This window comes from Thermobia domestica, chromosome 15 (genome assembly GCF_964235325.1).
Source record: "Thermobia domestica chromosome 15, izTheDome1.hap1.1, whole genome shotgun sequence".
NCBI lineage: Eukaryota > Metazoa > Arthropoda > Insecta > Zygentoma > Lepismatidae > Thermobia > Thermobia domestica.
The window spans coordinates 38,881,787-38,908,622 of NC_137468.1; the positions used below are offsets into that span (position 1 = coordinate 38,881,787).

At 34.8% G+C, this 26,836-nt stretch overlaps 1 protein-coding gene across 1 annotated transcript in view; it reads left to right on the forward strand.

The window, feature by feature from the left end:
• The window catches only part of LOC145671837 (neprilysin-1-like), a 64,503-nt gene that overhangs the window by 7,317 nt on the left and 30,350 nt on the right, over nt 1-26,836 (forward strand). Inside the window, exons 3-4 of the mRNA XM_081741063.1 lie at nt 19,501-19,559; nt 20,784-20,835. Of these exons, the coding sequence (XP_081597189.1) occupies nt 19,501-19,559; nt 20,784-20,835 (111 nt within the window). The remainder of the gene's footprint in view (nt 1-19,500; nt 19,560-20,783; nt 20,836-26,836) is intronic.

The following is a 26,836-nucleotide window of genomic DNA, read 5'->3' on the forward strand; positions in this document are numbered from 1 at the left end:
AGTCCAATAGTACGAGGCACTACGTGTATATAGTATTAAACATATGCTATTCTACACCCAATAAAAGGATAAGCAAATTTTCAAGTTTTTCGCATATTCTCAGGAAAAAATATACGCAACACTAAATTGTTTTTATAAGAAAAGAAAAAGTACAGATGTAGTGTTAAGATCAAATCTTCATTCTACAGCAATCAGCTCTTTGTTAATTGAAAAGTGGCAAAAATGTTAATGTCTTATAATTTGATTAAGAAAATGTGCAAATGTCTGTCGAATCAAAGAATGGACGGGATCTTGACAGGTTTGACCCCTCGTAAGTGCATCACAATTTGGGGAACCTTGACGGGTGAACCCCTCCTGTGGGTGTTACCTTGATTCCAAGTCATGCGTCTTTATGATGGACACATTAGACCGTATTTAGCGTTATTCTTATTTGTGATTAGTGACTACCGTAAGATTCATGCGTTATCCAAGTGCGGCGCTAATCACTCGTAATAACCCATAGCCCATTATGTTCGTGAGGTTTCTGTGAGTCATATCTTTCCTTACTGCACACATACATACATACACACACACACACACACACTCACATACATACATACTGCACACACATACATCTCGTATCCCACATGCGTTTATCGCTTTTCTGCTCTACAATACATCGCGCGAGAAATCGTGCGATCCTAAAGTCAAAATAGAATCAAATATTTGCCCAAAACAAGCATTTTGATCTTTTCGATCAATTGTTATCAGTAGCCCCTTCTTCGCAGTAATAGATTGGGTCACGGGTCACTTGGGTCAATTACATCACTGGTTTTGCCCACATCATTTAGGTGTGGGCCTCGCCTCTTGGATTCAATTTGATCCGATGACCCCAAGGAAACTCGGAAGCAGCCAAATCTTGTCAATTCTACAGTGTTATTGCAAAATTTTACAGTGAATTAGTAATAATGTCTACTCCCGAGTCTCCCATGTTCGACTCCCGATGTAACCAGTGGTGCCCCCCCTCATGTCCATGACGCACCCCCCTCAATTGTCTATCCGTAGGTGTTCTTCCATGAAAAAAAATCTTTTCGATTAATTTTTACACCCCCTCAAACATATTTATATAGATTTTTACCCCCTAAATATTTCAATGACGCAGTTTGCGTCATAGCCCCCCCTTGTGGGCACCCCTGATGTAACATAGTTTCTTACAACACATTTAATGTAATTATTCGAAGTTTGTTATCTTCCAGAACATGAGGGGCACGGTGCTTAAGTGGTAGAGCGCTTACCTCTGGTGCGTGGTTTTTTCTGGTTCGATTCCCGATCAAGTAAGTTTGTGGTGAACAACATCGTATCCGTGGGTTTCGAGGGCTACTGCTGTTTCCTCCCACATCATCATTCCACCAATTCTTCCATCATCATTCACTTGCCTTAATCATCAGCCTCCTTTAACCTAAAGGTTATAATCGTGAGACGTTAAACTAAAAGATTTCATTTCATTAATTTCAAATATATTACAGAACCTATCAAAATTAAGATGCAGGCAGTGTTGTTGTAAAGGGAAACGACATTTTTCAGGGGAAGCTTTTAATATAATAAATACAAACTAGAAGTCTTATTTCAGCATTTGAGATCATTTATAACCCACTATACATACAAATATGTTACATACAAACTAACATAGATACATCATATTATTATTATTATTATTATTATTATTATTATTATTATTATTATTATTATTATTATTATTATTATTATTATTATTATATCCGAGCAAGCGTAATAGGGCCCATACACGATCCACGGTTTGTGCAAACAAGGCTGTTTGTTCAAACAGTTTGACCGTGTATGGTGCTGTATGAACTGTTTGCGCAAACGTTTGTGCAAACCTTTTTCACATCGAACTCGTTCAAAAATTGTTTACACGAACATAATGTTTGCGCATTCACGTTTACTGTGTATGGACATGTATGTGCAAACACGAGGTTTATTTCCGAGTAGGAGGCCCAGTGTACAGACGCTTATTTCTTGAGCTATGGCGTCAATGAATAGGAATCAAGAATTCTGGCGAGAATTTATTGAACTTTATCGAAATTTATTTGAACTGTGGAAGGTAAAGAGTGAAGATTATAAAAACAGCAATATGAAAAGTGCGGATTCAAGAAGTGGCGGATGAAATGAAGGAAATAGATCAGAAGGCGGATCACAGTGTGGAATAAAATCAATTTTTCCAGTATTTCATCAAATGCGGTTGAATCCATTCGTAAATAATTTTTATAGTTCATAGTCGAACTTACCTCAAGCTATTAAATTTTGATGACTAAACTTAGATCTTTCATCAGCACCCCCTTCTTCCTTTTTGGTTTCGCAGGTTTTTTCGCTTCAAAAGCACAAGGTACTTCAGTGAACATGTTTATGCGATCAAAGTCAAAATTGAACTGAAGTTTGTGCAAACAGTTGAACCGTGTATAGTCGAGTGTTTGCGCAAACACGGTGTTTGCACAAACATGATGTTTGCACAAACTGTGGGTCGTCTATGGGGATCTTAATAAAGCGTAATATCCAAGCAAGAAAGACATAAACAAACCAAATGCATGAGTCAGGTCTCCCTCAGCCACATGAGAGAGTTTCTTATTGACTTTCAGCTTATCAGTGTTCATTTTTCCTTTCATTAAATTGGAACGACTTCTGTTAGAGGACCCATAAACGGTCCACGGAGTAGTAAGGACAATTTTGAGGACAATTTTGCCGTCCCTAGATTCTGGCGCCGGGCGCCCAGGTCAATGATGTAAGGGTACTTAGGACCACCACCTCTAGATTTTGGCAGGGGTACCTTGGCCCACCCTCTAAATTTTGGCAGGGGTACATAGGACCACCACCCCCTTAAATTTTTGAAATTGCCAAATTTAAAAATTGGATATGCTAGTCTAGAACCATAGTATGTAACTCTTAGTATTGGGGGTCTATCTCGTTCCTTTTTATGGGTAAAAAATTGCCAAAAATTCAAATTTTGGGGTTTTTGACCTAATTTATTCCCTTTGATGAGGTGTTATTACCCTATATGCTTATATGGACGTATACAGGGGTCCATTCCCTTTCATAAGACATGGGTATATTGGTGCACCCCTTTAAAAATTTGGGAGGGATACCTTGGCCCACCGCTTAAAATTTGGAAATTGCCCAATTTAAATATTTGGTATGATAGTACAGATACTTAATATATATTATAATAAATTTGGGTGGTCCACCTTGTTCCCTTTTAGAGGAAAAAATGCCAAAAAGTTAAATTTCGGAGGGTTTTGACCTAATTTATCTTCTTTCATGAGGTGTTATTACCTTATATGGTTGTAAGGGAGTGTACAGGCGTCCATTCCCTTTTATAAGACATGGGTATATTAATGCACCCCTTTAAATTTTCGGAGGGGTTCCTTGGCCAACCCCTTAAATTTTGGAAATTGCCCAATTTAAACATTTGGTATTATAATATAGGACTCTAATATAGATCACTATAAATTTGGGTGCTCCACCTCGTTCCCTTTTAGGGATGCAAAATTGCCAAAACATAAACGTAAGCAATAAGTTGTACCACGTGTTTTGTTTTTGGCCCAATTATTCCCGTTTGATGAGGTCCTATTACCTTATATGGTTATATGGCCATGTATAGGGGTCCATTTCCTATTATAAGACACATGTACATTTGTGCACCACTTTAAAATTTTGGGAGGGGTACCTTGGCCCATCCCTTCAATTTTGGAAATTTACCAATTTAAGCATTCAGTATTAGATCACAGTACCTTAATATGATTCATGATAAATTTGGATGGTCCATCTCGTTTTCTTTAGTGGTGCAAACTTGTTGAAAATTTTTACGACCATGTGTTTTGTTTTGGCCCAATTTATCCTCTTTGATGAGGTCCTATTACCTTGTATGGTTATATGGTCGTATATAGGGGTTAATTTCCTATCATAAGACTTGGGTACATTGATACATCTTTTAAAAATTTGGGAGGGGTACCTTAGCTCACCCCATCAATTTTAGAAATTGTTCAATATAAGCATTTGGTATCATAGTACACGACCTCAATATGTACCACTATAAATTTGGATGGTCCACCTCGTTTCCTTTTCATGGGTACCAAAAATCAAATTTCGGAGATTATTGATTCAATTTATTCCCTTTCATAAGGATTTAGCACGTTATATGGGCATGTACAGAGGTTTCTTACCTTGAATTGTTTATGTTCCCTTTAAATTTGGGAATTATCAAATAACAAAATTCGGTAAACGTTTTCTAGGACCCATTGTAAATGTTGGTGTCTCTCTTATGGCCAAATATTCAAATTTTAAAGGTTATTGACCTATTTTATCTTTTTTTGATATGACTTTATTATTGAATGAGTACAAGATTTACTACTTTTTCATAAGACACAGGTGTATTTGAGTACCAATCTTAAGTTTTGGGAGGGGTACATTTCTTATTGTTAAATTAATAATTGGTAACTGTTCTTAGAATGGGGTGGTATCTCATTCTTTGGGTAAATCATTGTCAAATAGGAGTATGGTCACGTGATCTGTTATTGACCTATGATGAGATTAGGAGTCCAGGACATTGGTACATTTAAACTTTGTAGGATAATTTGAGAATTGTCAAAATGAAATTACGTCATTAGTTTTGATTATTCCCGCCTATGGGCCAAATATAAACGTAAGCAACACGATGTACTATGTGATTGAATAGTGTACAGGGATTCATTTCCTTTTCAAAATTCGTGGAAGTTATCAAATAACACGTTTCTAGACAACAGTTGGTTCTCCTAAGGTAAACAATTGACCTAATTGAGACCTAACTACATCATATAATTATATTATTGATATACTTAGGTATACTTAGGTATCTCGATCTTTAATCTTTAAATCCGGGAATTGTGATAAACAAAATTTTAGTATGAGGCGCGAAAATTTGAAACAATACTTTGAACTTTAGTCGTAGCTCATAGTCTAAGATCATTGGTGGTGGTTGATTTTACCTTGAGTTTTCTGAAATCTGATAGGTAGCCTTATTGAATCTTATGACTCATAGACGAAAGGCAATACATGCTACAACACTTTGAAATTTAATCATAAATTGGCGTAATCTGACACTGACAAAGTTATTGTTGATGCAATTTGATTGGTTGATCACTATCTTTCATGCAATCTGATTGGTTGATCACTATTTTTCGTGCAATCTGATTGGCAGATGATTTTCAAATCTTTGCTGCATTCAGTTTTAAGTTTTGCCTAACATTTAAAAATCTTGGTTTGAATACTTTCGTTGAACATTTTGCACTCGTTGATAAATATGATCAAAACCGTTTATTTGTTAATCGAATAGTTAAAAACCGGATAATGTTTGACGGTTAACCGTGAAACTTAAAATTATTTTAGTTGCAATTTTTGGTTCGAAACCTTTTTGTTTGAATTGTTTGTTTGTAAATATTTCGTTTGAAATTTTTTGTAATTTTTTTTAAAATTTTTGTTTGAAAATTTTGTTTGAAAATTTTTGATTGAAAATGTTTGTTTCGAGATTTTTTTTGAAAAATTTTTGTTAAAGTTTTTGTTTCAAAATTTTGGTTTGACATTTTTGTAAGTTTAGAACAAAAACATCTGGCAACAATGTTTATCATGATGCAATAGTACACGTTAGAACATGGTAATGCAACGTCATCAGTTATGCATCATCGTTCGAAATAGTATTCTTCATAACGTCATCATGGCTACTTGTCTGCAGTTTCCAAACTCACGTGATGTGATGAAATCATTTACCAAGACTACTGATTTACAACGGAATATACCTTATAGAATCTTAGCTAGGCAAATGATCCCTACAAAGTTGGGATTAAGAATCGTAGTGAAGCTTGAAAATGATAAGAATGTTATTTTACCAGCAAGATATTTACCCATGGAAGCTTCAAAACAAGAACTATTACGTTTCTTAAACACTGGATCTTTATGCTATAAAAGACTCGTTGGACCGAGTCATCAATTTGAATTTAGTGCACCCGGATCTGTGAATTTGGTTTCGTCAGCAATTGTGATGAAATCATGAATTCAAACGTCAGCACATTTCTTTTCAATGACGTCAGCCGTAGCTGTATAAAATCATCAATGTAAACGTTAGCAAATACCGTGTCAGCCCACGAAATCATTCGAGCAAGTGCGTTTCAGCAGGAAAGATGTGTACTTCTAACGATAAAGAATTCCTATTCGCAAGCTATTATCCAATAAATATATTTAAAACAAAACATGTCATGGTTGGTGTCTGTGCTACAACGTTTGAACCTGTGATTCGATTGGGCAAAGCAGAACAATTTGGTGTACAACTGAACTTTGAAGAATGGGAAATATTATGTTCACGAATCGACCAAATGAATGATTATTTTCATGATGAGCTAAATTTGACCATAGTCAAATCATTAGGCTCAAATCGTGAAGTTCTGCTACGTACAGTCCTCGAGAAGAAGATGGTGCTGTTAGGTAAAAAGATTACATTGCAAGAAGCCCGCAACGTGGTGTATCTAACGGAAACGGAATGGAAAAAATCATCAATGTATTCCAGTGTATTAAGCATGCAGTGGAAGTGTGAAACAAAACAAGTATGTTCCTGAAAAAGTACTATTTTGAGAAATGTGTCAGGCATATTGTACAACATGTATCTAGATGGTGTGTTGGTTGTCAACATCGTTCGTGGGTGCATACCTGTATTGATAAACAGTTTATTTGTGATCAAGTGGACATTGAGTTTGCACCAATTGATATTGCAATAGACCTTAAAAGACTTCAGTTTGAATTAAAAGTATACGCTAAAGACAAACTAGTGCAAGAAGTTCAAAATACATTGTATCGACAATATCCAGATTCTATATCTGGTATGGATGTATGTGATTAACAAGTGCAGTGTAATAAAACGATCCATTTCAATTACTTGTGTTTTTTCATTTCAAGTACAACCACATGTTCTGACGTGTACTATTGCATCATGATAAACAATGTTGCCAGGTATTTTTGTTCTAAACAGTTCTTTACTAATGAGTGCACAAACTTGCAAAAATGTCAAACCAAAATTTTGAAACAAAAATTTTCAAACAATAATTTTCGAACAAAAAAAACGTCAAACAAAAATTTTAAAAAATTCAAACAAAAATTTTAAAAAATACAAAAAATTTCAAACGAAATATTTACAAACAAATTTCAAACAAAAATTTGAAACAAAAAAATTTTCTAACAAAAAGTTTCAAACAAAAAATTCAACTAAAATAATTTTAAGTTTCACGGTTAACCATCAAACATTATCCGGTTTTTAACTATTCGATTAACAAATAAACGGTTTTGATCATATTTATCAACGAGTGCAAAATATTGAACGAAAGTGTTCAAACCAAGATTTTTATATGTTAAACAAAACTTAAAACTGAATGCAGCAAAGATCTGAAAATCATCACCCAATCAGATTGCACGAAAGATAGTGATCAACCAATCAAATTGCATCAACAATAAATTTGCCAGTGTCAGATTACGTCACCTTGTGATTAAATTTCAAAGTGGTGTAGAATCTATTGTCTTTCGTCTATGAGTCATAAGATTCAATAAGATTACCTATCAGATTTCAGAAAACTCAAGGTAAAATCAACCACCACCAATGATCTTAGACTATGAGCTATGACTGAAGTTCAAAGTATTGTTTCAAATTTTCGCGCCTCATACTAAAATTTTGTTTATCACAATTTCCAAATTTAAAGATTGGTCCTTCGTACCTCTCTCGATAAGTATATCGAGATACCTAAGTATACCTAAGTATATTAATAATATTATTACATGTTGTAGTTAGGTCTCAATTAGGTCAATTGTTTACCTTAGGAGAACCAACTGTTGTCTAGAAACGTGTTATTTGATAACTTCCACGAATTTTGAAACGGAAATGAATCCCTGTACACTATTCAATCACATGGTACATCGTGTTGCTTATGTTTATATTTGGCCCATAGACGGGAATAATCAAAACCAATGACGTAATTTCATTTTGACAATTCTCAAATTATCCTACAAAGTTTAAATGTACCAATGTTCTGAACTCCTAATCCCATCATACGTCAATAAATTAAAAGGGAACATAAACATATAAAGGTAACAAACCTCTGCACATGCCCATATAACGTGCTAAATCCTTACGGAAGGGAATAAATTGAATCAATATCCTCCGAAATTTGATTTTTGGTACCCATGAAAAGGAAACGAGGTGGACCATCCAAATTTATAGTGGTACATATTGAGGTCGTGTACTATGATACCAAATGCTTATATTGAACAATTTCTAAAATTGATGGGATGAGCTAAGGTACCCCTCCCAAATTTTTAAAAGATGTATCAATGTACCCAAGTCTTATGATAGGAAATTAACCCCTATACACGACCATATAACCATATAAGGCAATAGGACCTCATCAAAGAGGATAAATTGGGCCAAAACAAAACACATGATCATAATAATTTTCAACAATTTTGCACTCCTAAAGAAAACGAGGTGGACCATCCAAATTTATCATGAATCATATTAAGGTCCTGTGCTATAATACCGAATACTTATCGAGCTCCTTCGTGGCTAAGCTGTTAGCGTACGCGACTTTGGCGTGGGAGACCAGGGTTCGATTCCCGGTGGGAGCTCATGTGGTTCGGATTCCACGTTAATCAGTAGGTCCACATCTCATATAGCCCCGCTGCTGAAAGGAACGGTAAACTAAAATCAACTCAACCGAATGCTTAAATTGGTAGACTTCCAAAATTGAAGGGGTCCAAAATTTTAAAGGAGTACGCAAATGTACCCATGTCTTATAATAGGAAATAGACCCCTATACATGACCATATAACCATATAAGGTAATAGGACCTCATCAAACGGAATTAATTGAGCCAAAAACAAAACACGTGGTACAACTTATTCCTTACGTTTATATTTTGGCAATTTTGCATCCCTAAAAGGGAACAAGGTGGACCACCCAAATTTATAGTGATGTATATTAATGTCCTACTCTATAATACCAAATGTTTAAATTGGTCAATTTCCAAAATTGAAGGGGTTGGCCAAGGTACCCCTCCCAAAAATTTAAAGGAGTGCATCAATATACCCATGTCTTATGATAGGAAGTGAATACCTGTATGCTTCTATATCACCATATAGGGTAATTAAACGTCATCAAAGGGGAATAAATTAGGTCAAAACCTCCCGAAATTTAACTTTTTGGCAATTTTTACCCATGAAAGGGAACAAGGTGAACCACCCAAATTTATAGTGATCTATATTAGGGTCCTATACTCTAATACCAAATGTTTAAATTGGGCAATTTCCAAAATTGAAGGGGTGGGCCAAGGAACCCCTCCGAAAAATTTAAAGGAGTGCATTAATATACCCATGTCCTATGAAAGGGAATGGACCCCTGTATACGTCCATATAACCATATAGGGTAATAACACCTCATCAAAGGGAATAAATTAGGTCAAAACCCCCCGAAATTTGAGTTTTTGGCAATTTTTCACCCATGAAAGGGAACGAGATAGTCCCCCAATACTAATAGAGGTATATACTATGGTCCTAGGCTACCACACTCAATTTTTAAATTTGGTAATTTTTAAAATTTAAGGGGGTGGTCCTATGTACCCGTTCCAAAATTTAGAGGGTGGGCCAAGACACCCCTGCCAAAATCTAGAGGTGGTGGTCCTAAGTACCCCTAGGTCATTGACCTGGGCGCCCGGGCGCCAGAATCTAGGGGTGGCAAAATTGTCCTCAAGTCATGCGCTTACTACTCACGGATTTTGCAAACAGGGCTGTTTGTGGAAGCAGTTTGACCGTGTATGGTACTGTATGAACTGTTTGCGCAAACGTTTGGGCAAACCTTTTTTCACATCGAACTCGTTCGAAAATTGTTTACACGAACATGATGTTTGCACAATCACGCGGACTATGTATGGATATGTTTGTGCAAACACGAGGTTTATTTTGAGTAGGTGGCCTAGTGTACAGTCGCTTATTTCTCGCGCTATAGGGTCAATGATTAGGAATCAAGAATTCTGGCGATATTTTATTGAACTTTATCGAAATTTACCTGAACTGTGGAAGGTAAAGAGTGACAATTATAAAAACAGGAAATTGGTGAATAAAATGAAGGAAATTGATCAGAAGGCGGATAGAGAGTCAGTAAGGTATAAAATCAATTTTCCAGTATTTTACCAAATGTGGTTGAATCCATTCGTCAATAATTTTTATAGTCTACAATCAAACTCCTCTCAAGCTGGGCTATTAAATTTTGAGACTAAACTTAGACCGTTTCTTGAACCACTCTTTCATTTACACTCCCTTCTTCCTTTTTGGTTTGGCGTATCTTCCTGCTTCCTAAGCACAAGCTATTACTATCGCTAAATAAGCAGGCCCGAATTCACGGGGGTCTAGGTGTGGCCTGGCCCCCCTAAATTTTTACTCGTCCCTCTAAATTTTTCACGGTAGGCTTGCAAATGAACTATAATACGGTGATGAACTATAAGATGGTTAGATCGGCCTCCCTGAATTCTACCGTCACCCCCTACAGTTTTGGGCTGGCTATCGGCCAGTAAACATGCTGCTGCTTCAGTGGGCATGTTTACTCGATCAAAAGCAAAATTGAACTGAAGTTTGTGCAAACAGTTGAATCGTGTATGTCCAAGTGTTTGCACAAACATGATGTTTGCACAAACCGTGGATCGCCTATGGGCTCCTAGGGCCCATACACGGTCCACGGTTTGCACAAACATTTTCCACATCGAACTCGTTGGAATTGTTTACACGAACATGATGTTTACGCAATCACGTGGACCGTGTATGGGCATGTTTGTGCAAATACGAGGTTTATTTCAAGTAGGAGGCCTAGTGTACGCTTATTTCTTGCGCTATGGCGTCAATGAATTAGAATTAAGAATTCTGGCGAGAATTTATTGAATTTCATCGTAATTTACCTGCACTGTGGAAGGTAAACAGTTAAGATTATAAAAACAGGAATCTGAAAAATATTTTATCAATTTTCCAGTATTTCACCAAATTTAGTTGAATCCATTCGTAAATAATTTTTTAAGTCCACAGTCGAACTTATCTCAATCCTGGTTATTAAATTTTGATGACTAAACTTAGACCGTTTCTTGAACCACTCTTTCATCCACACCCTCTTCTTCCTTTTTTTAGAGCTCCTCCGTGGCTAAGCGGTTAGCGTACACGCCCTTGGCGCGGGAGACCCGGTTCGATTCCCGGCGGGAGCTCATGTGGTTCGGATTCTACGTTAATCAGTAGGTCAACGTCTCACATAGCCTCGCTGCTGAAAGGGACGCTAAACTGAAATTCAACTCAACTCTTCCTTTTAGTTTTGCAAGTCTTCCCGCTTTAAAAGCACAAGCAATAACTATCGCTATACACGCTGCTTCAGTGGACATGTTTACGCGACCAAACTCAAAATTTAACTGAAGTTTGTGCAAACAGTTGAACCGTGTGTGGCCGAGCGTTTGCGCAAACACAGTGTTTGTACACACATGATGTTTGCACAAACCGTGGATCTTCTATGGGCCTTTTAACACTGCTTGACCCAACTGTTTCTTGTAATAATGCTAAGTGAGTTCCTGAAACAAAGTGTTAATATTGAAGTTGGAAAGTGCGTAAAATTAAAAACCAAACATAACAGTTACAGTATGCTTCATTTTATCTAACAAGTAAGGTTTCCCAGGTGATACACGCCGATTTTAATCAAACTTCACACGTTTGTAGAACAGCAAAAAATAAGCGACACGTATTTTTTTATAGCGGCCCATGTGCATATTTAGGCGGTATAATAGGGCTGTCAAATTGGGACAACAAAACATACTTTAGGTAATAGCGCGAAAACGAGAAGAGATAGCCAAACGTTGTAAAGGACCAAGTTGTCATGACACGATAAGCATTTCAATAACACATAACGCTTCCACGGGGATAACCCACAACATCCGCAAATGGACCAATCAGGGATGAAAAGCAGTCACAGAGCTTTATCTATTACGCGAAACCCAAATAACGTAGGTAAGAATAAAGAATGATAAAGAATAAGTGATACGTGTTTTTTCGTTTTAGCAAGATGAGACAAAAAACGTAAATAGATGCATCGTTATCTCAATGTCGAAAGATTGGAGAACTGGGAATATAAAGATGTGAACGCCTGTATGAGAGGCAACCTGTCAATCAGTGTTGTAGAACTGGTTGCAGGTGACAGGTAAAATCCTACTCGAGAGATAAATACCAAACCTGGTCTTGTTGTTCAATGGTTGATATGTTCTATCAATTAGTAGTTAGTGATTACGAACAGTTCAATGCTTATGATCAGTAATTTAAAAGCCACCCAACAGTAAACGAAATTACACCCTTCCTGTAAGAATCGGCCGTATAGGATAGTAATACAAACATTGATATTGTTTTGCAACAAGCCCCGTTGTAGGGATAAATAGGCCCCTTGCGAGATACTAAACAACATATTGAATACAATTGAACAGGTTAACAAAAATAGACAATTCATAGTGACATGCATATGAGCATGCATTTAAACCAAAACACATGGATATGTTACACAAGCACTATTTTCGGTAATATACTGTATGTTGAACCATAGCCGGCTGCTATTTAACAGAATGTAGCGTAATGTCGAATATTGTATGGAACGAATATAAGCAATTGTAGTAAATATTCGTCATACAAATGATTATTATTGAAACCGGACATGAGGCTAATAGAACTTCCTTGACATAAGCAGTTTAAAAACGATATTAAATGATTCATATTAAATGTCGATGCACAAATCAGCAAGTTCTCTGGTCGAAGCATTGTCTGTTGTACCCGTGGCCCGAACTTTCCCTGAGGTTCTTTTAAGACGATGAGCATAGGCGACAGTAGCTTTCCATTGGCAGATACGATTGGTTGTATCGTGTAACTGTGTGTCGTCGCAGACAGAGACTGCACATTTGCGTAGACCTGTTTCTCTTCACGCATTGCCAGACATCTACCCGAATGAAATTCCAAATTAAATCCACTCTGATCTGTATTATACACATTCTCTGCGCCATGAGAATTTCATACATGAGTGAACACTTTGCACGAACCTACTAGCATTATCATGTATATCTTTGGATCGTTCTGCGCTATTGTAGGTGACATATTTTGTAATTTTCCGTGACACGGTGTGATGACGCCTTTTGAACTGCCATAGCCATTTCTTTGACGCTTTAAACCCGTCGAATCCCACAGTTTGACTAGCTTCTATAGCCCAACGTCGTAAGTCTGTGTCATGAATTATAAGATTTTTGCATTTAGCAGTACGAAATTTCTCATATACGATTGCATCAATATGCGTCTCTTGTTCATAATTTGTTCCACCGTCATGCAACTGTCTTTCCCATTTATAAAGGTCATTACTACTTTTGACGAACTTGAACCTATGTTTTACAGTTTCAAACGACAGACACTTCTTCTTTCCACTTTTCCAAAACTGCACTGCCTTCACTTTATATTCTGTGTCTACAGCTTCGCTGGTGCTCCCTTTCTCCGCAATACCGACGTTGTATTGTGATAATCCTTCGTCTTCGTTGCTTTCTGTGTCATCTTCACTAGCGAGTGAAGAAGCGACGTCATGTACGTTATTATCACTAAATACCAGATCATCTATAACGTCCATTTCGGTATTACAACCTTTCCTGAAACTTTCCAGGACATCAACAAGTATATACTTTATTTCCATTTCATATTCGGTTTCTACAGTGTTCACACGTTTTGTTTATTTGTATGCATCCATTAACATAACATATCCAGCACATTGTGCGGATTAACATACGTCATTTTCACAACACTGCAAACCACTTACACACACCGCATGCTGACAACTTCACAACTCACGGATTCATGTGTTCAGGACTTCTACCGGTATCTTTACATGGATTATACACACAAACACATATATATCTACGTATAGGATGCACAAACGTTCGGCACAAACCGGTCGTCTATTAGTTTCAATACACAACTGTGCCCCCACTTCCACACTGTACTGATTCCGTGTTTGATGTAGCCATACACTACAAGGTAATACCCAGTTTTCGCCGCATTTCTGGTTCTGCTTCTTTACACTACAATGTCCTTGAGCCAATGTCTCTCTTCTGGCGTGTCTGCAACCAGTTCTACAACACTGATTGACAGGTTGCCTCTCATACAGGCGTTCACATCTTTATATTCCCAGTTCTCCAATCTTTCGACATTGAGATAACGATGCATCTATTTACGTTTTTTGTCTCATCTTGCTAAAACGAAAAAACACGTATCACTTATTCTTTATCATTCTTTATTCTTACCTACGTTATTTGGGTTTCGCGTAATAGATAAAGCTCTGTGACTGCTTTTCATCCCTGATTGGTCCATTTGCGGATGTTGTGGGTTATCCCCGTGGAAGCGTTATGTGTTATTGAAATGCTTATCGTGTCATGACAACTTGGTCCTTTACAACGTTTGGCTATCTCTTCTCGTTTTCGCGCTATTACCTAAAGTATGTTTTGTTGTCCCAATTTGACAGCCCTATTATACCGCCTAAATATGCATATGGGCCGCTATAAAAAAATACGTGTCGCTTATTTTTTGCTGTTCTACAAACGTGTGAAGTTTGATTAAAATCGGCGTGTATCACCTGGGAAACCTTACTTGTAAGTATACAAGAAAATGAGTTTGATACTGTATGTAATGTAAATGTGTGGCCAGATGGTGTATTGTTTACTAGGTTTATGGGTCGTCTAAAGACTGAAATAGTTGTAGAAGAACCTGAAAATGAAGATTTCTATCAAAATGTAAATGGTATTAATACAAAAGAACAGTCTTTCACGGACGAAGTAAACTGTGAAGATTACGATATCTATTGTATCACAGGAACATGGCTAAAGGAAACAAATGTACATTTCGCACAATTATCTAATAAATACAATATCATTAGGAAAGATAGGAACCTAGCACTAGAAAACAAATCTAAGGGAGGTGGGTGTATGATTTTAACAAACAATAAATACTCGTACATAATGATACAAGTTCTTGACGATAGGTTGGACTTAATAGTATTAAAAATTTTAATCCCTGACAATAAACCACTTCTACTATGTTCGCACTATTTTCCACTAACACTACCGTTAACGAATTTTACAGACTACTGTGATTGGTTGTGTTCCTACTTGTTGACAATAAAAGATAATTTTATGATATTAGGTGATTCTAATACTGGAGGAATTGACTGCGAAACAGGGACTGTAACTGCTAGCAATTTTTATGTTAAGAAAAAAGCACAAAAGTAATAGAATTAAGCAACCTTTTCCAATTAAACCAGCTAAGTAAGTCCTACGATGCCGTAAATAAGGATAGCGTACTAGACCTGTTGTTGGCGAATATAGAAAATAGGACAATAAATTTTAATGTTGAACCATTAACAAAAATCGATCGTTTTCACCCACCATTTGTATATTCATGGAATACCATAAGAAACAATAGCTCAAACAAGAATACAAAACAGACAGTAATTATGACTTTAAGAAAGCTGATTTCTTGCAGGTCTATTATGGGATAAAGAAAATAAATAAAATTAACGATCCTACCAAACAACGTCGATAAAATGGCTGAAAATTTGTATGACAAAATATATGAAGTTTTTGATTCTCATGTACCAAAGAAGTTGTATAATAATAATATGGCATATAAGGACCCGTGGATGAATAGAAACGTTAAATCATTATTAAATAAGAAAACAAAATATTTTGTAAAGGCCAAACAATCAAATAATAAACTATAGTATCAAAGGTACTCCGATTTAAGAAAGTTGGTCAAAAAGAAATATCTAGAGGCTGGAAAATTGTACTTTTTAACGTTAGAAAACAGTATTTGTAAAGACAGTTTGTACTTCTGAAGAACATTCAAATAATTACATAACAAACAAATACAAAACATATAAAATATAATAATACATCAGTGTCAGAAATTTTAGACATAGCAGAATGTTTTAAAGTTGTATTTTATAATTCTTTTAATTCTGACTCCAACCAAAATAAACAATGTAATGTTATGAAACTGACAGAATATAATAATTATGTATCGATTTGTATTCCATCTATCACACAAAAAGAAATAATTGAAACAATCACTAAAATTAAGGGAAGTACTACACCTGGACTGGTAACATTTCATATTGTATCATTAAAGCATGTAGTAATGAAATAGTGTCAAATTTAGCTATTATATGTAACGCATCGTTAAAGACTGGAGCATTTCCTTCAAAATGGAAGCAAATATATGTTGTTCCAATATTCAAATCTGGCGATAGATATGATGTTAAAAATTATAGGCCTATTAGTTTAGTAAGTGCCTTCTCTAAGAGTTTTGAATCAATTGCACACAAACATTTATATTTTAATGTAAAGAATATTTTAAGTGATACACAACATGGATTTTATAAAACTTGATCGATTGCAACGAATCTGATCCATTTTACAGGTTTTACATACTTTGCACTAAAGAGTAATTTACAGGTTGATATTATATATATCAATATGTCACAGGCTTTTGACTCCATTCATCATAAATTACTTCTGAATAAATTATCGAACATTGGCCTATTACTATCTTATATTAAACGGTTTGAAAGTTATTTATCAAATAGAACTTTTAAAGTAAAAATTGGCAAGGTAATATCTAGTCAAGGTCAAATAGGGAAAGGAATACCTCAAGGGTCTCCCCTGGGTCAGCTTCTTTTTTCTCTATTTATCAATGATCTACCAGGAAAAGTCAAGTACTCAAAAATACTATTATACTCAGATGACAAAGCTCTTTAGAATAGTTAATAATGAGTATGATAAATCTCCTGCAGAAAGATTTAGATGCAGTTAATCATTGGTGCGAAAATAATTTATTAACGATGTAGTAGAACAAATTAAAGATCTTGGTATTATTTATGACAGACAATTCAAATATGGCAATCACAATAATGATTTAGTGCAATCAACGAGAAAAACAATAGGTTTTATTTTTAATCAATTTCCTGATTTTTTAAATGGTAGTTCTTATGTGTACTTATATAAGACACTTGTTCGATCCAAACTTGAATTTGGTTCAGTCGTTTGGAATAGTTTATCTAATCTACTTGTTAGCAAACTCAAAGCAGTAGAGAAATGTTTTATATGTTTTATATGTTTATGTTTTATATGTTTATGTTTTATGTGTTTATATAATGTTTTATACGACTACTATGTTATAAAATGAAGAAGGACTACTAGTATAACCAATATTCACACGAGTATGAATATTGGTTAACTTTTTGGGGACTTCAATCTCTAGCAGAAAGAAGAAATTTTATGGATAAATACTTTATTCAAATGGTATTGGATAATAAATATAGTAGCGATTACTGCTTGGAAAATATAGGAATAAAAGTGCCGTGTTATAGTGTAAGAAATCAGTCGACATTGGTAGAGCTAAATTCAAAACGAGAAATATTGAGAAGAGTGTAAAATATAAAATGAACAATTTAAAATGACAATTTAAAATGAACATATGTTGGGTGAAACATTAGAACATTTTTTACAAAATTAAACTATTTTAACTTTATGACAAGGCGTTTGATTTTATTGCTATTATATATCTTCAGAATATCTTAAGTTATAATATTTTATTTACAGTACCAATCTTTTTTGTGAAAATACGACAATAAGTAACCAGGATCTTTTGCATACCGGATATGAAATTTTAAGCAAGGTTGACTCATTCTTTAAACGATAGTTAAATGAAGCTTTAATTTTCATAGTTCTGTAAATAGTATTTTGTGATATTCACTGTTTCTATTTTAATTTTGTTTTATAATCAGCTTGAATCCTGTGATTTGAATATATTACTCTTCTGACAAGGGATCTAATATTTATTTTATACTTCAAATTTTCTGGTCTGTTTTAAATGATTGTATAATGGTTTTAACATAGTGCTGTATTTTTGCCAATGAGCTGTTCATAGTGAAAGGCAGTGGGAATATTCCAGGTGGGAAGAAAAATTAAAATGGGAATATTCCCGGATTTTTCCCTGGCATATAAATTCCCGGGAAAGAATTTATTTCAATTTCTTTACTTTATTGTCGAAATTATAAGAACAATTATGACTAATTACTTTATTTTCATTTATTATGATTTACTTTTAGGTCTTAAATAATTTGGATGTTGAAACATTAAAATTTGTTGACTGTACTTTATATAACTAATAATATGATTTTTAAAGTTTCATTTTCATTTGCACTAAAAAGTAGCAAAGTACTAATTTATAAATGATGAAAAGGAACCAATTTGTAAAGTAATGTAGAAATTATGTTGAAATAGAGATGAAGTACTCTTAATACACCCCGAACTATCGTTAGTAATAGACGTCGGTCTGTCTCTGACTCGAATTTCTGAAGAGGTACTCGGATTTCTCTTATATTTAAATTATTAACACATGAAATTTCGAGAACTAGGTAGGTAGAAAGATCGTGGATGGCAATGTTACGTGCAAAATTATAAAGAGAAGTCAGTAGCTTTCAAATATTGTGAACATAAATAGGATATATATGAGCAAACGTTGATAAAATGAGGCATGTGTCTTCTGGTATCGTTTCTTTCGATAATAATGTTTCAGAAATAATGTTTCAGAATCCTAATGTACTCACGAAGCAATTTTTATAGAGGGAGTTTTTCTACGGTCATATAATTTGAAGTGCTCGCCAACTGCGGAAGTATCGCAGGATTCTGAAACATGGAGGGCACATATTAGTTCCTAAGTGAAGTCTTGACCTGACTACGGTAGATCTCATAGTTTTGGAGCTATGGCCCTTTAAAATTAACTTTTGCATAATTTCGGCAGCCTATAACTCCGAAAGGAAGCATTTGTGCACCCAGGATGGTCTATACTTTTTCTCTTATATTACTGGCAGGAATGACCTCCCAAATGTTGTCGGTATTGTTATGAAACACCCTGTATAAACGTTTCTTTGAAAATAATAGATTACACATTTTAGCGTCTTGAAGACTGCGTTCCGAAAGGAGTAAGGGAAACAATATATGTAACGTACAAATTTCCGTTTCTTTATCGGAATGTACCCAATGTAAGAATTTACTTAAGTTGATGATGCAAAATTCAGTATATAAACTTCGTTAGAAACGAGAGAACAAGTGTTTCACTTCCAAAGGGGCGAAAGGGAGACAATTTCTACAATATTTAAATTTTCTTTTTACATCCATTAAAGCTTATTCTTCCCATGCGAAGAATGGGCACTTCTTATATAACTAAATATATTTGTTAATTACCAATATTTAGGGTAAAGTAGAACAGTAGTTATATATACATTTATAAATAAAATAATGTAAATATATTACAACTAAGATTGAGCGCTTTTTTATATTATAGGTGGGAAATAAATCCGAATACAGTGAATGCTTATTACAATCAAGCATTAAATATAATAGGTAAGTTAACGAGACATTATGTAGAAATTTAAGTTTTCATTAGTTACTACTGTACAAGATTTCCCAAGTAATATGTTGTGAAATTTTAGAATTTAAATATACATTTTTATTCTATCTAGATGTCCTATAAAGTCTACACTTTATGCGACATGTTTTATATTTGCCATGAAGCCTTAAATAATAAATTAGAACCTATTTTGAGGAATCTCGAACAACAGGAGCAATGGTCAATTTTGTCCATATGATGATTGACCTCATAGGGAAGAGAAAGGGGGTTTACTATAGGAGGTGTTCAAATTTTGTACGAGTTGATAAGCCGCAAAAGGAGGAACGCAAATAATGTAAAATATTGCCTGTACTAACACATGGGGACATTTACTAGTAAAATACAAAAAAAAAAAAAAAAAAAAATCTTATACCAGTTGAGATATCTCTGCCTCGGAAGTATAGGACACTATGTCATATTTGTCTAAGTTTGCAAGGACACTATGTCATATTTGTCTAAGTTTGCAGGAGAGCAATTTTATCTTGCCGATTGTCACTTTTATTTATTTTCTGCTCATGTTGAATATGAAGAACGTAGTATTAACCTTTTTTTTTTTTTTTTTACAATAGTTCAATAAACAGAAGCAGAAAATCAATAAAAGCAACAATGAGCATTATAAAATTCCTCTCCTATAAACTTAGACAAATGTGACATAATGTCCTGTACCTCCGAGGGAGAAATATCAGGCCATACGATTTCTCTCTATATGTGAACAGTGTGGTTTCGCTAACGCATGGTTAAAATTTCCGTATTCAGATATTATATCGAAAGATACAAAACCATGTGCAAATACATTATGAGAAAAGTAAGAGTATTTTTTTTTTTTTTTTGTCATATTCACTCTTACGTTTTCTACTAGTGTGTTTGGACAACCGTGAGGAAAAGTCGTGGGTTGCTTCTTTCGATATAAGTCGTACTTACCATAATCAAAAAATATTACTGACCATCAACACGGAAACGCGCTAATCAAAAGCTTAGTACGTTACTAATCATACGTAAAATCGTCTCTGAATATGCTCCATGGTTTCTAAATGTAAGTAGTAAAGAGACGACATAACTATGTACAGGAAACTAAAGAAAGAAGAAAAAAGGTTCCAGTGATCTTATTTGTATTTTGCTCGTGCCTGAACGATATAATTTATGTTAGTGTAAACTTAGTAAACAATTTAATTTTTCAGTTTTCCCTGCTGCAATTCTGCAAGCTCCTAACTTTGCGAAAGGAAATTTAGCGTAAGTAATGCTAATTTAATATATTTAAGTTCATATCTATATACATAAATATAAACAAATGTAACGATTTCACGGCTAACGCCTCCTAGATCACTGCACCATCTTGATGATTTTTGATAAATAAGTGGATTCCAGTTTATGGGGAAGAAAGGGAGAGAAGAGATGACGCGTAAAAATAATCGAGAACAACCGATATTACTGTCCAGTCCATAGTTTTCTGGGTCTCTAAGATGGGATGGTCATTCTTCCAATACCGTTTAAGTCGAAATTCATTAGGTGATAACATTACAAAAAAAAAAGTAATATAGAAAAAATAATGTACTATAATATAAGGTACACATGTGTGCCAATCTGACGTATTTTTACGTTTGGGTCATTCCACATCACCTCATCCACACCCCTGCACCCGACCATCTCAGAATTAAAAAAAAACTGGTTGACTGATAGATTGTTGGATCCTAATTCCAACGAGCCCAACGGTTTTGAAATCGGTCTATTGGTTCAAAAGTTATTAGCTTTTGAAATTTAAGCTTAAACTGCAAAAAAGCAGTCGCGAATCGCGTTTTTTGCTTCAAGGTCATAGAGGAAAATGGGTATAACTTCCTTTGTAATAAAGATAGAGCCATGATTCTTTTTTTGATTTTGAACTCATGTAATATACTTTCAGGTAAAAAGAGATTGAGTTGTAATTCCTTCAATGGAATTTATTATGAGTGCTAATGCACAAAAAAAGGAGAGTTGAAAAAGACTAACGTTTTTTAATCTTTAAGTTCCCATAACTCATGAGCCCCACTTCCAATTTTTATGATTTTTTTTTAAAAGATAGCTGACAACATGTACAATAATCTCAATGAAAAAAATTGATGGGATCTCTAAAGGAACACACAGAAAAAAATAAAATTCTCTAAATTCAGAATTTCAATCAGAGAAAAGCCAATAGCATACAAAATTCTTACAATTTTTGCTACCAAAACAGCATGTTTGCAATGTATGTGAAGAAAATGTTAGAACATGTCTTAAAGAGGTTCCATTAGAAGAACTGTTCTCCAGGAATAGGTCCCAAATAAAGAAATATGGTGTTAGAAATTAAGCTTATGGGATGTAAATCAATGCTAGACCACCAGTATTATTAATTCATAATTTAAAGCACAACTATTTTAAAAATTCATATTCAGTAAATTCATCATCATCATCATAGGTATCCTGCTTTTATTGGCAGGTCACTTGCCGCAGCTGTGAAGCTTCCATGCTCCACGGTCCTCCGCTAACCTCTTCGTCTTCGCGTATGATCTTTCTGTTTTTAATATCATCCATTAATTGTAGTCTCCTTCGCCCCCTCCCTCTCTTTCCCACCACTATACCTTCTAGGACGTCCCTCATGATACAATCTCTTCTTAGGCAATGTCCCAACCAGTTTCTCTTCCTCTTCCTAATACTATCTAAAAGTGTTCTTTTCTCACCCACCATTTCTAACACTCTCTCATTCGTTTTCCGCTCGACCCAACTAATTCTTTCCATTCTTCTCCACACCCACATTTCGAAGGCTTCCAGTCGATTTTCGTCACCTTTACATAATGTCCACGTTTCCGCCCCATACAGTACAACACCCCACACGAAGCACCTTATGAGTCTTTTTCTCAACTCTTTATTCAAGGTCCCACAAAACAGACTTTTCTTCCTCCTAAAGGCTTCCTTCGCCATTCCTATCCTTGCTTTTATTTCACGTTCGCACTTCATGTTATTACTAAGAATACTACCCAGATATTGAAAACTACTCACTTGTTCTATTTTCTCCCCTCTTACTTTTATATTTGACACAGGCCCCTTCGTTCCAATCACCTGGCTTTTGTCTTTCTAACATTTATTTTCATCCCATATTACTCTACATACTCTACACACATGCGTTATTTATTACAATGAAGACGGAACTCTCAAACACAAGAATATCTCCATTCTCAGCGATGATTTGGAACATGATGTTCCAATGGTCTTCGAGACACAACGACTACTCTCAGTGTATATCAGAAATGAACTTCCAAAAGTGGTGGAAGTTGAGTATTTCACAGACGGTTGTGCGGGTCAGTATAAGAACTGCAAATCGTTCTTGAATCTGTGCCATCATGAGGAAAACTTTAATTTGAAAGCAAAGTGGTCATTCTTCGCAGGCAAATCGCCTTGCGATGGCATTGGAGGAACTATCAAGCGTTCTGTCACAAAAGCAAGTCTACAAAGGACTGTAAGTGGACATATCATGAATACAGCAGCCATGTATGAATACTGTCGAGATCACATAGAAGGTGTTCTGTTTTATTACGTAGCAAAAGAAGATATGCCTCCCATTCGAGAAAAACTGAAGAAGCGATTCACGGCAGCAAGAACAATTCCTGGCACTAGAAGTCTGCACTATTTTCAACACATTTCAGAGATGAAGATAGGTGCTAAAATGTTAAGCAGTGATGAGAATTTCAGTGTTACATCCAGTTTTACATTGTCAGTAGACCTTCCTATGCCAATAGTGTCAGTGAATAGCTATTGCGCATGTGTTCATATGAGTAATTGGTTTATTGGAATGGACTCATGGCCTGTACCTTTCACCAACATATTAACATCTGTGGATATCAGTACCATTACAGGAAGAACATATAAGCTGTCAGATACTTCCAGTAAATTAGTGGCAAAAAAATGGGCAGAATATGTGCAAAGGCATTAGAGTGTAAGTAGCCTACACTTTGAACTTTTTTTTTTTTTTTTTTTTTTTTAGCAACATTTATGTGTGTGTGTTACAAGTTTCTTGCAGTGTGATGTGTAAGTAGTGGACATTGCTAAGAACATTTAGTACTATTTTTAATGCATTATTAACAAGCAATGTAGTATTTAGGTCTATTTTACGTTAATTAACTAGGCCTATATTCATCTCATTATCAAAAAATAAGGAATTTTTAGTTTTTATTTTTTTCTGTGTGTTCCTTTAGAGATCCCATCAATTTTTTTCATTGAGATTATTGTACATGTTGTCAGCTATCTTTTAAAAAAAATTCATAAAAATTGGAAGTGGGGCTCATGAGTTATGGGAACTTAAAGATTAAAAAACGTTAGTCTTTTTCAACTCTCCTTTTTTTGTGCATTAGCACTCATAATAAATTCCATTGAAGGAATTACAACTCAATCTTTTTTTACCTGAAAGTATATTACATGAGTTCAAAATCAAAAAAAGAATCATGGCTCTATCTTTATTACAAAGGAAGTTATACCCATTTTCCTCTATGACCTTGAAGCAAAAAACGCAATTCGCGACTGCTTTTTTGCAGTTTAAGCTTAAATTTCAAAAGCTAATAACTTTTGAACCAGTGGACCGATTTCAAAACCGTTGGGCTCGTTGGAATCAGGATCCAACAATCTATCAGTCTACCAATTTTGATTCAATTCTGAGATGGTCGGGTGCAGAGTGCCTGTTTCTGTGGATGATTTGATATGGAATGACCCGTTTGGAAACCAAATTGATTAGTAGAAATTTTGTTTTGCTCAGGAAAAGTAAATAACCTTGTTTTCATACATTTTCCTAGAAGTTTAGCGCAGTTATTGACAATTGATATTGGTATATAGTTATTAGGGTCAATCTTGAGGCCTTATTTGTGGATTATTTTTATTATATCAATCTTAATTTAATCGGGGAATACACTTGTTCCTAAGTTAAATGGTGCAACGGTTTCAGTAAATTAGATATTTGCTTGTTTCAATACGCTTGGAGATAACGGTCTATACCAGATGCTGTTGTCGGCGATAGGCCTAATTAAGTTATAGTCTTCAGTTTCTCGTTCAGTAATTGGAGTAAAACTATGGATTTTTAAATTTAAGCTTATTTTATCATTAATTTGTATATTAACAATTTTCAACCAACACTGGAAAATGTTTCTTAAGAACTTCGACTATAAACACAAGATTCTGTTAAAAAAAAAAAAGTTGTCACAACTCTTTTAGTATTTAATTCATTTATTTTACATACTTTTCGTTGTTTCTACAGGGTGTCCAATATGCAATGCAACCCGAAGTTTGGGGTGGTAGAACTTTTGAACTGGAAGCGGTACACAAATAGTGGTTATACCAAAATGAAGCTTTGTTCATGCATATAATTTTAAACTAGGAAGCGACGATTGAAGTGCACTAGGAACCACACAGTGTTGCCAGATGTAACTGAAGATGTAAATCATTTTTTTTTTTTTTTTTACAAATCACGTAAATTCACTCATAACTCATACGTATGTTTGTTCTATGTTTATTTTTCAGTTTGTATAGTTGGAGTAGCTTGGAAACTATGGAGCGGAAAAAAATATTTTTCATTTCCATCAATAACCAATCAGATGAGGCTTCTGTAAGGGGTAACTACGGAAATCGTAGTTTTCATAAATTAACCTTCTGAATTGGCAACACTCATGATGTTTCAGTGCATCAAAAGGTATGTTAAGGATCTGTCTACATTATGCAATTCCTGAAAACAATGAAAAAGAATCTTTGAAATTATCATGATAAAATTTTAACTTACATGCACCCGGCAATACTGCTATTCATTTCTATGGGCCTGCTCAAAACAAGAGGAATACAAGAACAATCCTCGAAGTATACAACACCTGGGAACAAACTTTCGCTGTGCACTGAGAACATTAACAGTTCTACTCTTTGTAAAGTTGCTGCCAACATGGTGAAACGTGTTAACCTGTGTTTGAATCAAAACGGGGCCACTTCCAGCATCTACTGTAGAACTGACAATTCACTTCGTAATGAATAGCAGGGTTGCCGGGTGCACGTAAGTAAAAGTTTTATCATGATAATTTCAGTTTCTTTTTCATTGTTGCCAGGAGTTGCATAATGTATTATAGGGAGCTGGCTTTACTGCGAGGCTGAGGAATTCAGAGTTGATTGACAGGTGCCCCACCCCGTCATCAAGAAACGGTCACTCGATGGGCCTGGGCAGGGTTGCCAGTGCGCTGTAAAAGATCACCTAATACTCACTTAATTCAAAGAGTTTATGCAAACTGTGCAATCCCTATCGAAAGATTTTTTTAAAAAAATTGCATAAGCAGTTACCGTATTTGGATACATTTTGCATATTACTCACCTTCTATATTTTATAACCACCCACGTGGCAGAGAGGTGTAGCATTTTAGTCTTCGATTGCAACATAAAGGGTCAATTCCGCTGGGGATAGTTGAATGCGATGGTTCAAATCCCGCTTCATGCAAGAAAAATGTAGGTCCTACATTTAGAAGCTTCTAAGCTTGTTTATTCCTATTAGTAATATAATAATAATAATAATAATATTATTATTAATAATAATAATAATAATAATAATAATAATAATAATAATAATAATAATAATAATAATAATAATAAATATGAATTCTTATTGATAATAATTATATCTAAGAATATTCCGCTCTTTCGATGAAATTTTCTAAAAATAGCATTGTCTTCGTATAATACATTTAGTTACAATCTAATTACAGAGCTTATATATAACACTTGAAATATATAAATTAATATATACCAGTACATAATTTCCTATTAACAGTTTAGAAATGCAATGAAGAATATACCGCTATGTGTTATGTTTAAGTTCGATTAATCATTATCACTAGAAACCAGATGTTTTGGCATTAAAAACCTGGAAAATAGGTGGGCAAATATGCACTTAAAATTTACAAAATAGGCAGTAAAACAGGCACTAAAATGTTACTGAAAACAATGAAGATAAATAGTCAATACAATTTTAAATAAATTAAGTCATAAATAATGTTCAAAGAATGTAGAAACGTGTATACGTGGACACACGCAAATTAGGCTGTGATAACAAATGTTTCAGTTTTTTTCTCCCTCGCTTCTTCGTCGCACTGCACTATGACCTTCCTTATTACTTCTCTATCTTCGGGGGGTATAGTTTGCCCTCTCTTACGCTGTAAAGCCATTGTCAAATGAATAATAAGCAACAAAACCGCGACCACAACAA